The sequence below is a fragment of the Echinops telfairi genome, unplaced genomic scaffold, assembly GCF_000313985.2.
Source record: "Echinops telfairi isolate 266 unplaced genomic scaffold, ASM31398v2 ScPeMD7_3533;HRSCAF=4204_1, whole genome shotgun sequence".
Lineage (NCBI taxonomy): Eukaryota > Metazoa > Chordata > Mammalia > Afrosoricida > Tenrecidae > Echinops > Echinops telfairi.
This window is the reverse complement of record NW_022107432.1, coordinates 17,819,458-17,832,968: the sequence shown is the minus strand read 5'-3', so window position 1 is coordinate 17,832,968 and position 13,511 is coordinate 17,819,458. Positions and strand designations below refer to the sequence as shown.

The 13,511-nt window shown below is 43.3% G+C and overlaps 1 protein-coding gene across 1 annotated transcript in view; it reads right to left on the bottom strand.

Moving 5' to 3' along the window:
- Positions 1–13,511, bottom strand: part of PTCHD4 (patched domain containing 4) — a 233,221-nt gene that overhangs the window by 192,195 nt on the left and 27,515 nt on the right. The window contains exon 2 of the mRNA XM_045294756.1: positions 12,761–13,483. Within this exon, the coding sequence (XP_045150691.1) occupies positions 12,761–13,483 (723 nt within the window). The remainder of the gene's footprint in view (positions 1–12,760; positions 13,484–13,511) is intronic.

The window sequence follows — 13,511 nt, the reverse complement described above, 5'->3', positions numbered from 1 at the left end:
TGCATCACCATGGCTTTCTCTGAAGGCTGAGTTAGTGAGAATGAAAAATTTAAAAAGTTTAAAATGGTAAATGTTTGGTAATCTATGATAATCACAATGATGCTGAGTTAGTTAATTGTGCCAGCCTGGCTGATAATCACATGTGGTGCTGGTTGAAAGGTTGGGGGGTTAATTGGTTGGGGAGTCTCGCCTTTCTAGTTCTCGGGTCTCTTGCTTTGTGATGGTCGCACCAGGATGCAGCTGCCTTAGCAGCTTCCTGCTTCAGCTTGCAAGATTGACATCCTACAAGACATCCCCAAGGAGAAGCCGCATGGACCTATCCCGATGCAGCCCTGGGTGCTGGAGCAGCCGTGTGGAGACCCCTGCTAGTGCTGAGATGCTTATTCATTTACTGACTCAGCTTTCCTCCTGCAGTCGACATCATTGCCTCTGTTTTGTGAGGTGAAGGACTTTGTGGACTGGTGTTGGGTATGGGTTAATGTTGGACTTGTGGGCTTGGGCAGCATTGGGTTGGGATGTTTTCATGATGCACATTTTCTTTGCATAAAACTCTCTCTTATACATGAGTTGCTGTGGATTTGTTTCTCCAAAATACCCAGACTAATACAGATGCTCTTAGAAATGCCAGCACCCAAGGCCACTCCCATTTAAACTGGAGTCTCTGGGGACAGGTGCCTCAGTGTTTGCAGAGCGCCCCTTAGAATCCCGCCCTTAACCCAGATTGCACACCACTACTGCAGTAGATCAATGTGTCTCACACTTAGCTACGAAGGAAAATCCTCAGAAAGACTTGCTCAGGCTTAGAGTTTCGGATTTAGTACTTTTAGCTGAGAGGGCTCAAAATGGGCATTTCTAACTAGTCCCCAGGTAGTGCTGATGCTATTCTAATGCAGGGCTACCACTTGGTTAGTTCATTCTGGTGTGACCCTTTGCTGGGTATTTGCATTTCCACCCCTGATGGACCAAAACATAATCTATTTTTTAACATGATCGCCAGGTGAGTTCATGAATACAACATAAGAATCACCTGGGGATCTATAAGAATCCTCTGGAGATCTATAAGAATCTATACTTGTGAAATTATAGATTCTGATTTCATATACTTATGGTAGAAATGCAAATTCTCAGCAAGGGACCCAGCCAGGAAAACTAATTGGAAGCCCTGGTCCCCAAATCACAATTCAAGGCCCACTAGTATATAATACAGAAGCCTTGCTAGCACCATGGGTTAAGTACTGGGCTGCTAACCACAAGGTCAGCTATTTGAACACACCAGCCACTCCTTGGAAGAAAGATGAAACATTCAGGTCCTATAAAGCCTTACAGCTTTTGAACCCCTACATCTATTTACTAAGTTAGAATTGACTCAATGTCACTGGGTGTATAGGTCTGGTGGCATAGTGGTTATACCAGTCACTCTGAAAGTGAAAGATGAGAGGTAAAGTCTCAGAACCTCCAAGGGGACCATTCTCCTCTGTCCTTTGGGTCACGATAGGTGGGAGTCGCCTGAAGGACAGGGGTGAAGTCTTGGCTGGGTGAAGGCAGTAGGAAGGAACAGTTAGATAACCGTAGTGGCTGAGACTCAGGGCCTGGGTAAATGGCAGGCTGGAGATGCCTTTGAAAGAGCTAAAGCCATCGAAGAAAACAATATCTTTGGCAAGAATCGGCAATTTTTAAAAGACTATTTTAAGGGTATACTCTGAAAATGGGAATGGGGAGTGGACCAGGAAGAAGCAGAGCACCTCAAGGAAGTAGGAGAACCAGAACATCACAGGAATGGGGAGGAGGGTACAGTCAAAGCTAGCTTGATTGAGAAGATCATAAAAAAAAATAAGTCACCAAGATTATTTCATTCTCAGGGCACACTCTGGCCAAGATCTCTTATCTCTTAACTGTCCTTCACAAGAAGAGTTCAAATTCAGAATGCTGACCTTGGAGGCAGCTCGAGCTCTTTAGTGCAAAAGGCAAAAGGATCTGCATACGTTATTCTGCCCTTGGATGAGAAGGGATGGCAGAAAGCATAAACAGTGGACTCAAACATAGCCCTGATGCGAACATTGCTCGGGACCAGGAAATGGTTCCTTCTATTAACCGTCAGGTCACCGTGGGTTGGAGCTGACCTGATGCCAACTACCTGACAACAGCAACAACTGTAATGTGGATAGATTGTTAGCTGTGAGGGTTGAAGTAAAAAAGGGTTTTTCATCTAATTGTGAGTTCACAGGGATGTCAATTAACCAATAATTCTTCTGGTTAACATCGGAATACCAACTAGCCCTGTTTAGAATTTACAATCAACCAGGCACTGTTTTCAATACTCGATTGCCAATTCTACGATTGTGACTCACACATCAGCAGCATCAGCATCACCTGGGAACTTGTTTGAAATACAGAATAACAACCCACCCCCTACCTACTTAATCAAAAGCTGCATGGGTAACAAGTTTCCCAATTGATCACTGAAATCTGAAAAGCACTGCTTTGAGTATAATGAGTGCATTTAACCCATGGAATGCCCTTAGGTAGGAGAAAAGGAGGGTGCTTCAAAAAGTCCGTGGTCTTTTAATTCCATTTTTCCCATCAGCTGTTTTGAAGCGCCCTCATACTATAAGGGAACTGAGTTATAGCAAGGTTAAAGGAGCTGCCCCAAGTCTTATCAGTAAGAGGTGACACAATCAAGCAGTGAGCCCACTCACTGTCAATGGGTAGACCATGGTCTCAATTTTGTTCTGTCGACTCTTTAACCACAGATTTTACCATCCTCACCACGGTTACTCTCTTTACCACTATAGAGACTTTCTTTCAGTGCATCTAAAGTGCCATGTCTTCCCCTTCATATTCTTGCCTCTGTCTGCAGGCACCCAAACAGTACTGCGATGTGTGTTTACTCATTTTCAGAATGATCTCAGCTCATCCTTCAGTAAAGTCCTTCCTAAATACGTATCTTGATCCTCTCGCGGCACCATCGATAAGGCAAAGCCATGAAGTACTGCTTACAAGAGCTCCACAAATATGTTAAACATATTTTTGCCAACAAAACACACTCTTCTTAGTCTCCTTAGGATGCCTTCTAAAAAAAGAAAAACAGGTCTAATCAAAGCAGTTGCTTCTGAGGGGTTGTATTGGCCAATTTAATTCAAGGCAGAGCGGTGAGTTCAGGTTACGGCAATTGTTGAAGGAGACTCAAAGGGGTAATCTGGACAGATTTTTGTTTTCTTTTTCTAAAAGGATTCAGAGTAAGTGCAGGGGTTTATTATGAAGATGCTTTAAGGACATGGATAGCTGTATTGGTGAGAAAAGGGCCAGAAAGTTTATGCTGGAAAATGTTTTCCACCACAATGCACCTATTCATTCAAGGCTAACAAGGTGTTATAATTCTAGGAGAATTATGTTAGTAAGTGTTACCACTCTACTGCCCTGATCCTGCCTCTTCAGACTTCAATTTGAGTCCCTTGAAGATGTCAAAACTGCTGTATTGGTGTGTAAATCACAGAAATCTTTAGAGAGGAACTAGAGAGATGAAAATACTGCCCTCCGAAGTGTACACAGCTAGGTGGGGAGTATATCAAAAACCAAGATTTTTGTTTACTAAAGATTTTTTAAAATCTGCTCTGCTCACTCTGCTATTTTCGTTTAATAAAGATTTTTATGGTAAATGGAGAAAAGAATGAACTTGTCAAGGATTTCATCTTGCTTGGATCCACATCAATGTTCACGGAAACAGCAGTCAAGACATCAAATGACACGTTCGTTGCACCTTGTACATTTGCTCCACAGAACCTCTTCAAAGTATTGAAAAGCAAGGATGCTGTTTTGAGGACTAAGTGCACCTGATCCAATGCATGGTATTTTCAATTGCCTCCTACGCATGGGAATGTTGATAATGAATTCGGAAGACGGAAGAAGTATCAATGTATTTGTATTGTGGTGCTGGCAAAGAATTTTGAAAGTATCGTGGGAAGAAGAATAGTCAGGATGCCACTTGGGGCAAGGACGGTGAGACTTCACCTTACATACGTTGACCTACTGTCACGAGAGACCCGTGCCCAAAGAAGAACACTATGCTCGATAAACTAGAGAGACAGCTAAGAAGAGGAAAACCCTCGACACTAGGGACTCACACAATGGCCACAACTGTGGTCTCAAACGTAAGACTAATTTTCAGGGTGGCACAGCGGCAGGCAGTGTTTATTCTGTTGTAGTCGGAACTGACTTGACAGCACCCACTACCAACCTTCTAAAGGAAAAGGACAACATTGGTTCTTGTTCAGTGACTCTCTGGTGTCAACCACACTGCTTGTCACATAGTAGGCACTTATAATCAATACTGAAAGAATGCACACATAAATTGCTTTTGAAACAAAAATATAACTTGCCCACATCTGTCTGGCCTGCAGTGACAACCAGCATTTAACATTCTCCCCTTCCATACCATGAAGTGACCTGGAGAGCTGAAGGAACAGACTTGAGGGTCCACAGGGACACATAAAGAAGACTGAAGGGCTAAGAACCGGAGTTGTAAGGTGGATAGGGCAAAGCTTCTGGGATAGGATTTTCGTGCCAACATGGCACCTGTAAGAAGATATGGGTAGAGTTTAGCCTGTCATTCAGATTGCAGCTTGTTGACCTCACTTTGAGTTGCTGCCAAAATAAATGGCTCTCTGGAGGCAGGCCACACTCTCTCTCTCTCCCTCCACCTTCCTGTTGAGGAGACAGTGAGACCTGCGCCAGCCCTGTGATACTTTCATCACCATTGGATCCACAAGACTTTCCCCCTATTGGCTGGCGATGTTCCTGCCATCTGCATCATTGCCTGTGGCTTCATGCATCTGAAGAGGGTCTTAAGGACTAATATCAGACTTATGGACTTGGACTGGGATGGGATGTTTTATTGATGCATAATTACTTCTTATATAAAACTCTGACACATATGTGTCACTGGATTTATTTTTCTAGTCAACCTGGCCTATCGCAGCTTCCCAATGAAATTCTTATAGGACAGCCCACACTACCCTGGAAGAATGACCAGCTGTAGTGTCATCCTTGAGAGGGTACACGAAGGATCAGATCCAGCCTCCACTCATAGGACCAAATGGAGCTGCTTACCAGACCTCACGAAGCCATGGGCTATACACATTTCTGGCTTTTTAAGGCAAGCCTTCTCTCTGACTTCAGATCCTTATAACAGCATAGCCAAATTATCATGGCCCAGATGGGGCCTCTCCACATTGAGAGGGTAGTGCTGGAGAAGAAACGTGGGCTTTTCCAATACAAACCCTATACTTGAACAGTGTCTATTCACTTTGATTACTGGCCATCAAGCACTTTTCAGAGCTCCTGGACTTGCCTGCGTAACTGAGAATGAGCCTTGATTTCAGGAAGCAGCTCTCCCACACGATTCCTGTCTGAGGAAAACATGGGTGGCAGAGCTACTTTAAATACACACCCCACTGTACTTTTGAGTTTCATTTTCCCCAAGTACCCTTGCTCCTATGCACGGTTCCTATCCCTTGTGCTCTCACATAATATTAGTGTAATTGAGCCTTACTGGGGCTTAATGCTGCTACTACAGTGCAGTAATTTCAAGGGGATCTGAGGGAAACACAGCTGGCGTTTCTTTTCCCCTTCAAAGACATGGTTAGATTTAATTTCCACATTTTTATAAAGTACTGAATGGCAGTAATCAGCTGTAAGCTTACCCAGGTGATAAGCCCAAGTACAGATGTTAGAGATGAGGGTTTTTCCCTGTAGAGCAGTGGCCTGATCATTCTCCAGCATTTCTCAGCTGTCTCCATCATGTGCCTCCGTGAGCTGGTGAGGGGTTCGATGACAGTAGTTTTTTAATGCTGATCGTCATCTGGATCAAAGATTGGTACTTCCAGCTCAAATTATGAATGAACAGTACTGCATTCACCACTGAATCGTAGACCTGAATTTATTTTTGTTTTTTAGTGTATATGAATCACCTGGAGATCTTGATAAAATGCAGATTCCCGAGGGGATGAAAGCCCTGGGGAATCTTTCTTTTATAACACACTCCCAGATAGGGCTGATGTGGCTGGTTCACACACAACACTTTTAGGTGCAAGTTCTTAGAAAATCAAATGAAATTAATTTTGTGGCTTACAGTGCAACTTGGCACGCTTGTGCATTAAGTGAGCAGCACTGGCTGAAGGGCTCTGTGTGCCAGGGCTGTTATGGCAGGAACCCTGTCCACCAGCACACTGGCACAAACGGTAGGGTAATGAGCCACTCCTTTGATTGCACCCACCTTGGGTAGGTGGCCTGCGTGATTTGGGTGACTACGTTAAGGAAGAAAAAGACCTGCTGTCTAGTTTAGAGCCGCTGTCTGGGGGCAGGTCTAGAGGTGAGGGATATCCAGATTTCTTCCTTAAAAATGTTTATGGAGAGCATGTATGGACAACGTCTGGTTGTGTCTGGAACTGGTCTTAGCATATGCTGTTGGACTTGAGCAGTGAATTACAAGTAACATGACTCAATTCCAGTGTAATAGCGAAGCTGCTCAAATGCAAAATACTCTCTAAATGCAATAGCCTCTGAAACACATGATAGGATAGATAATTTCAGTTATAATACATTTTAAAGAAAGAAAAGTTGTATTGGAGTTAACTAGTGATTATAGAGGCAGCATAGGCAAGACAGTTGAAATTTTCTTCTTTAGGGATGAGCGGTGGGGTGGGGGGGGGGTGGTGGTATAAGGTGACTTTCAGCCCGTACCTTACTTCCATCTCTTTACTTTCCCACCCTGACTCGAGCTTTGGTGGCCTCAGTTCACTAAGGAAAGTACCATCAGATCAAATGAAGGCAAGGAAATGGGAAGTATATAGAGAACCATTTCTGCCATTTATGTTCCTTTCTTTTAAGACTCATCCTTTAAGCCTTAAATTCCAGGCACGAAAAGAAGTGTAAGTAACTACTTATAACATGATTCAAATTGGCTTAATGTCATTCTTCTCACTGCCATTGAGTCAACTCTGATTAATAGTGACCAGTTAGGACAGGGTAGAACTGCCCCTGTGGGTTTCGAAGACCATAACTCTTTATGGGAATTGAAAGCCCGGCCTTTCTTCTGAGGAGCAGCTATTGGTTTCAAACTGCTGACCTTGTAGTTAGCAGCCAACACATAACCCACGTTCCTTACGTCATTAAGTCCTTAGTCCACTTCCATGCTCAAGCTACATCATTAAATGAATGCACTTATTCAGATATGATATTCAGGAGAAAATGTATATATATATATATGTGTGTGTGTGTGTGTGTGTATACACAGATACACACAATAGTTAAGAAACTAATTATTGCCATTAATCAGCATAATTCAAATCTAATCAAGCACCTCTATTTGTTCTAAAGGGATAAAATTCTCAACTATACCCTCAATAAACTAGCTTATGCTTTTAAAATATTATGTGGAGGAATGTTGCATGAAAACCAGGGAGCTACACCGGCTGGCAAGAATTCTGATGATTTTGCCTGGGCCTTGCCATTTTACAGACGAAGAAGCCGATGTCAAAGTTGGTAATGACACATGTCCAACATCATCACCTGGTCTTTGAAGAACTGGTAAAGAAAGCCCTAGAGATCCTGACTATTTCTCCAACTAGTCCATACTATGTGAGCTTATGCTACCTCATCCATTATTTTATTATGATGTCACTGTGAGACAGAAATACTCATTTGTTTAACACACAAGCCTCTTGTTCAAAACTTTGGGCCACATTACAGATGGCTTGAAATCTCTGGCTTGAGGTGCACTGATGTTGAGATTTAAAGTGACATCATGTGGAAATAAGAAGTTTGCTAAACTGTCTTCAGAATTTTCACAGCAGGTAGATGGTGGGACTTTGACCAAACTGGTAGCTTCACTCCATGCTCTTTTCCCCCCCATGCTCTTTTTTAATGGATTGTTCCTTCTTCGTAAGCAGGGGACTGGTGTGAAAAATCATGCTATTGCCCTCTGGCCTGGACTGGAGGTAGTTTAGAAATTATCGCTCTGGTTCTTTCTTAACAGAAAATAGTGCATGACATCACTTACTCAATTGCCATCGAGTCTGCTCTGATTCATACTGCCCCATAGGACTGAGTAGAACTGCCCCTGTGGGGTTTTGAGAGTGTAAATCTTTGCAGGGGTAGAAAAGCCACATCTTTCTCCCGCAGAGTATCTGGTGGCTGCAAACTGCTGGTCTTGCAGCTAGCAGCCTAACGAATAACTACTCTGCCACAGCATGGTAGGATCTAATATAGTATCGGACTGATAGCTGAAAGACTTGAATTTAAATCTAAGTTCCAAGTCTTACTGTATCTGGACGTCCTGGAAGTCATTCAATCTCCCGGTCTTCAGTTTCTTTACCAATAAAATGGGAATTAAAAATATCCCTGACTCAATAAATTGTTTTGTAAAAATTAAACAAGTTGCTGTGTAGAAAACAGCTAGCACCCCTTAGCACAAATGGAATGCTCAATATGACAGAAATGTGTTCCTCTGTTAAGAGACAGAATAAGAAGTGTCTTTGTCTATCAAAGTGTCAGAGAAAATTCTGACATGTTTTAAGAGGTTTTAGACTATATTAAGGAAAGAATTCTCTAGGATAACTTTTCTTGGCAATCGCAATAACGTTGGCCTGATTCTCTAGGATGACTGAAATTGTTCTTCCATCGAGATAGAAAACCGAAAGTAGTGGTGACAACTTTCATGCGTGCATTATGCAAATGTACCCAAACAAACACGATCTATTATTGAGAAACCTGCACCATGCTCTCATTCTAAATCAGGCATCTGTGCAGAGGTGTGGTCATTAACTGGAAGGCTGGCTGCAGGACAGGCCAATCGGCATCCCTCCTTCTTTAGCATTTGTCAAGATACTGAGATATAGATTTGCGATCAAACCTAACTCCAAGGGCATTTCATTGCTTCTTCTTCACCTGTGCCTCTGTGGAGCAAAAATAAAGACTCCAGGGCATTTGGGATTTGTTACCTTCGGACCAGCCAAAGTGGAAAAGTGAGCTCCAGGCGGCCTACCTAAGAAGCAGAGAAATTTCACCTCTAACTACTCGAGCTCCCTACATGAAAACATTACTTGGAGTCTGGAGCAGAGCTTGTTGAAGATTTTGACAGCCTGTCTGACTTTAATGAAGACAGAAGTTTTGACATTATATTCAGGAGTTTATTAAAGATTCAATCTGGCCACATTGTAAAAGTTTATTTCATTTATAAAAGATCCCCAATTTATTGAGGTCAAAACGCTTCACATAAATCTGGTGACTACTTTTTAAATAAAAGCATGCTACTGAGATTCTAAAACTAAAGATAATTTGTGAAACTGCAGAAGTAATGGCGAAGCCAATCAATAAACTGATCAACTAATATTTGTTGCAAATATATACTATTTACTCAGCATTGGGTGCACTTGAGATAGAATCTAGGAGGAGTATAAGATTTGGCCTTTGTGCATAATCAGAGGTATAATAGTACAAGGATTACAATAAAAGACAAAATAGTAGCACTCAAGTTAGGAAGGTGTAAGCATAAGAGTTTCAGATATTGGCAGTGTTTCCACACAGCTTTTGAAATGATTGTGTGTTTCTTCCAGGGGCCCTCGTGGCTTTGTGGTGACATGTTGGCCTGCTAACCACACGGTCCGCAGTTGGAAGACACCAACCTCTCCGTGGTGGAAAGATGAGGCATTCGACTTCATAAAGAGCTACAGTCTTTAGAAATGCAGAGGGGCAGTTCCACCTTGTCGATACGATCACTATGAGTAGGAATCAATCAGAGTGTATATTTCACTGTAGCAGTCTCATCTTGACTGTTACTTTTTTTTTCATACTAGATTTATCTATGCCTGTTTGGAATTCCATACAAGGTAACTTTCTTTGTCCCTGCTTGTCTGAGCCACCTTGTCAAGATAATCACGTTTATCAGAAGTTCTCATCATTTCCATGCTCATACTACTGTGTCTTATATTTAGGAGATGCCCTCTCAATTGCCAAGACCAAGGATTCTGACCACTCTTCTGTCAATCAACAGTTTCACAACTTCAAAATCTCTTCAAGCCGTGACCTATGGCTTCTTTCATGTCAAATGACAGGCCACAAGTCATTGCTCCTTACTCTGTGTATTTACTCAACGGCACTTTCAGTTTAGCACTAAAGGTTTCCATATTGGGAGTTGGAGGAGTGGAGACACCCAATATTAAAAGAGAAAAATAAAATTAGAAGTAAATGTGTGTGTGTAAAATTTCCCATTAAATGCCATCCAGCAAGAGTTCTCAAACTTTAGTTTTCAACAGGACCATATAGGAACCTTCCTTTAGAACCACTGCTACCCATGAATCAAAATCAATTCCAGATAACACTGAATCAAAATGAGAAGCCATCACACTTTACTCTGTGTTGGGGAATTCTTAACCTGGGACTCCTCAAAGATCTTTTGATGGGTTTCTATCCATCCATCCCTCCACATATCAGATCATATTTTATATTACATATGTACAAGATTATGTTGCAATACTCAAGAAGACTCATTGTTCTCAAGAGGTTTTCAGGAGGTTCATTCAGCCAAACACAGCTGCAGGACTCCCACTGAGCCCAGAACAAAGAGGTCAAGCCAATGCATTTGAGGAGCCAAGTATATGAGTGCATTGCAAAATAACTTCATAGTTTGCAGCACAAACTACACTAACCATTGAAAATCAATGACCCTATTCCTTTGTGCTTATCCACTGACCAAGCCTTAGATCAGCCAAGACATAGATCAACCAATCAGTCAACAAGTTTGGATGGAGCACATGATATACGACTAGCACAGTGTTGCCTCAATGGTGTATTCAATGCATGAAGAGTTCCTGTTCAAATGTTCTCCTGGGAGAGGGCACCACCATCAGATACTTATACACTCCTTGAGAGTAGAGATCTTCTTGTCTTTCCTAAAACTCTGTTTCTAGTACCTAGAGGAGAAATTGATAAATCATAGACTCACAACCAACTGTTAATAAGTGACTGAACCAAAACCCTCCAAATATTTTTATGGTAAATTTCATAAAGACAAGGCCAGGTAAGCAAACTGTCCACAGTGGGTGACTGGACAAGGTTCTTAAACCTGGAAAGTATTGTTGACTGAAAGGAATATGAGATCCAACTGGTAATGCATATTGGTAACACAAAACTTGACTCAATAAGGGGAAAACCCCTAGGATTTTAAGGGCAGTTTTAAATATGTCTCTATATCAAATGTTCAATACAGGGAAGAACTCATTAAAAAGATTGTAAGCTAGCACAATTGCCTCTCCACTGCAACCTTTGTGTTAGCATGCAGCAGTGTTGATGGCAAAGGATTCAGTAAACAAGACAGCTCAACCACGTGCATCCATCATCCCTGCCTTCAGTAAGTGTGAAGCAGGAAGCCCTTACTTCAATTGTAAGAAGATGAACCATCTGTCCAGTTTCACTCAACCTCAAGGGGCTGTTCAGATTTGTCCATCCCTTGTCAGTCTCAGGATCCATTTAAACAAGGGCATCATTTGAAGGGAAGCTTGTTAGCAAGTTCCTTGAGCTTTCAGTTCAGGAGGGGTGAAAAAAAAGCCTTCTATCCTCAAAAATCCTGACACCGTTATTTTTTAATTGTGCACAGGTGCTGACGCTATTAAATAAATAGAACTATTAGTCATCCCTTATCTGGGGCCGTCAATGTAATGAAGTTCCTTTCCCTTTCTCTGCAGGGTAGCTCACACACATCAGAAGAAGGAAAATCCCTGCTTCTGGGGAAACACCTATCTTGAGCGTTCTTAGTTGGACAGCTTCTGAGCATGCCTAGGGTCGAGCATGCAAATGGTGCAGTGACTCTTGGAAGTCACATTTGTCCCTGAAACTTCAGTCACCTGGAGACTGCAAGCCTCATTGCCTGCAGCAGCTCAAACCTGACAGTGTGGAATGAGTTTAGAAATCTCATTTGAGCAACAGCATTGGGATGGAGAGCCCAAACAACACACTGTATGCAATAATTATTCTTCATTATTTTTGCTGAGTATGGATTTTTTTCTCAGGTCTTCAATATTGGGCTGTGATGGTAATTCTAGGTTTGGATTCTTGAATAGGAAAGGAAGATAAGAGACTGTTGACTTGTACATCAGTTAGATGTATATATGTTTTTAACACATTGAAATGTCCTGCTTCTTTCACTTAATTCTTAGAATCCCTATTACATTCATAACCCACTGCTTGCAGACACACACACACAACACACCCACACACCCACACACACGACAAAGAAACACCAACTCCCTGCATATCAAAACCAAGCCAGGCTGAAGATGTGAATAGGTGGATATGGCACCAGGTGAATGTGTAATCAGTAATAAGAAATACATAGAGCCCCATAATGAAAAGAAATCCCCCAAATTGTTCAGGATCCCCCTCCCCCTTCCATTCACTGATTTATTAACCCTGAACAAAGATGTAATTGCAGGGTCTCAGAAACAACTTTTTCTTTTTTTCATTTTTGTTTTGTTTTCCATGTTTGTTTTGTTTGGCTTTGAAATTCTGAATATCTAGTTGCACCATTCATTGCCTGTTTTCTTCACTCCGTTGCCCGTCTTTCCCCGCCCCCCTCCCCTCCCCAGAAATGAAAGAAGCATCCGCTTCTGAGTCTTAGGGATGAGACCTCTGCATTTTCTTTGCTTGTTTAGGGCAAGAAATGAAGTGCTGCCTCTTTAATTGGCAGAAGCATGCAGGAGGAGCATACCTTTAATTTAGTGTTGGGATACCTCACTTGCACCCTGGCTGTTGTCTTATTGGAGACGGCAGCCTGCCTGAGATCCTCTAGCACTGAAATAATATCATCCAGCACGCATTTCTTATCCTGATTTCTCAACACACACAGATGGGAAAAAGTATAATTATAGCCCTTGTGGTTCACCTTCATTTCCAGCACGGCTCGGTGGGTCTGCAGGATCCCCTCAGCCTGGAGCAAAATATTGTCCCCGGGTGGGGAGAGGAGAATCACCCTGCCATACCTCCCGGGGGTGTGTAAGTCCGAATAGAGCTGGCTTTTGGACTGGTCCAGGGGGAAAAGGCTGCCGGCCAGGCTGCGCTCGATCTTGGCCAGGCTGTGGCTGGGAGCGACCAGGCGCTCCAGGTGGCTCTCGGGCTGGAAGCGGTTGAGCGCGCTGAGGCCGAAGGTGATGGTCAGGACTGCGGGCACGGTGAGGAAAAAGACCGGGTGCCGGCTCACGCACAAGCCCAGCCCGTGGCAGCACGACTGGAGCCCTCTGCGAAGCACCTGCCGCAGCATCCTCCACCCGGTTCCGCTCGCCGGCGCTCCCGGCCGTCTGCAAAAGCCCAGGTGACACGTGTAAGCGCGGGGCGAGCCCGGGGCCGCCGGCCCACCCCCGCTGCGGGCCAGCCCCCGGGTCCGCCGCCGCCGGGTCTTCCCCGGCCCCACCTCCCGGCGCGCCCGCCGCCGACTCTTTCAAACACTGCAGCAAGTTGCAGCA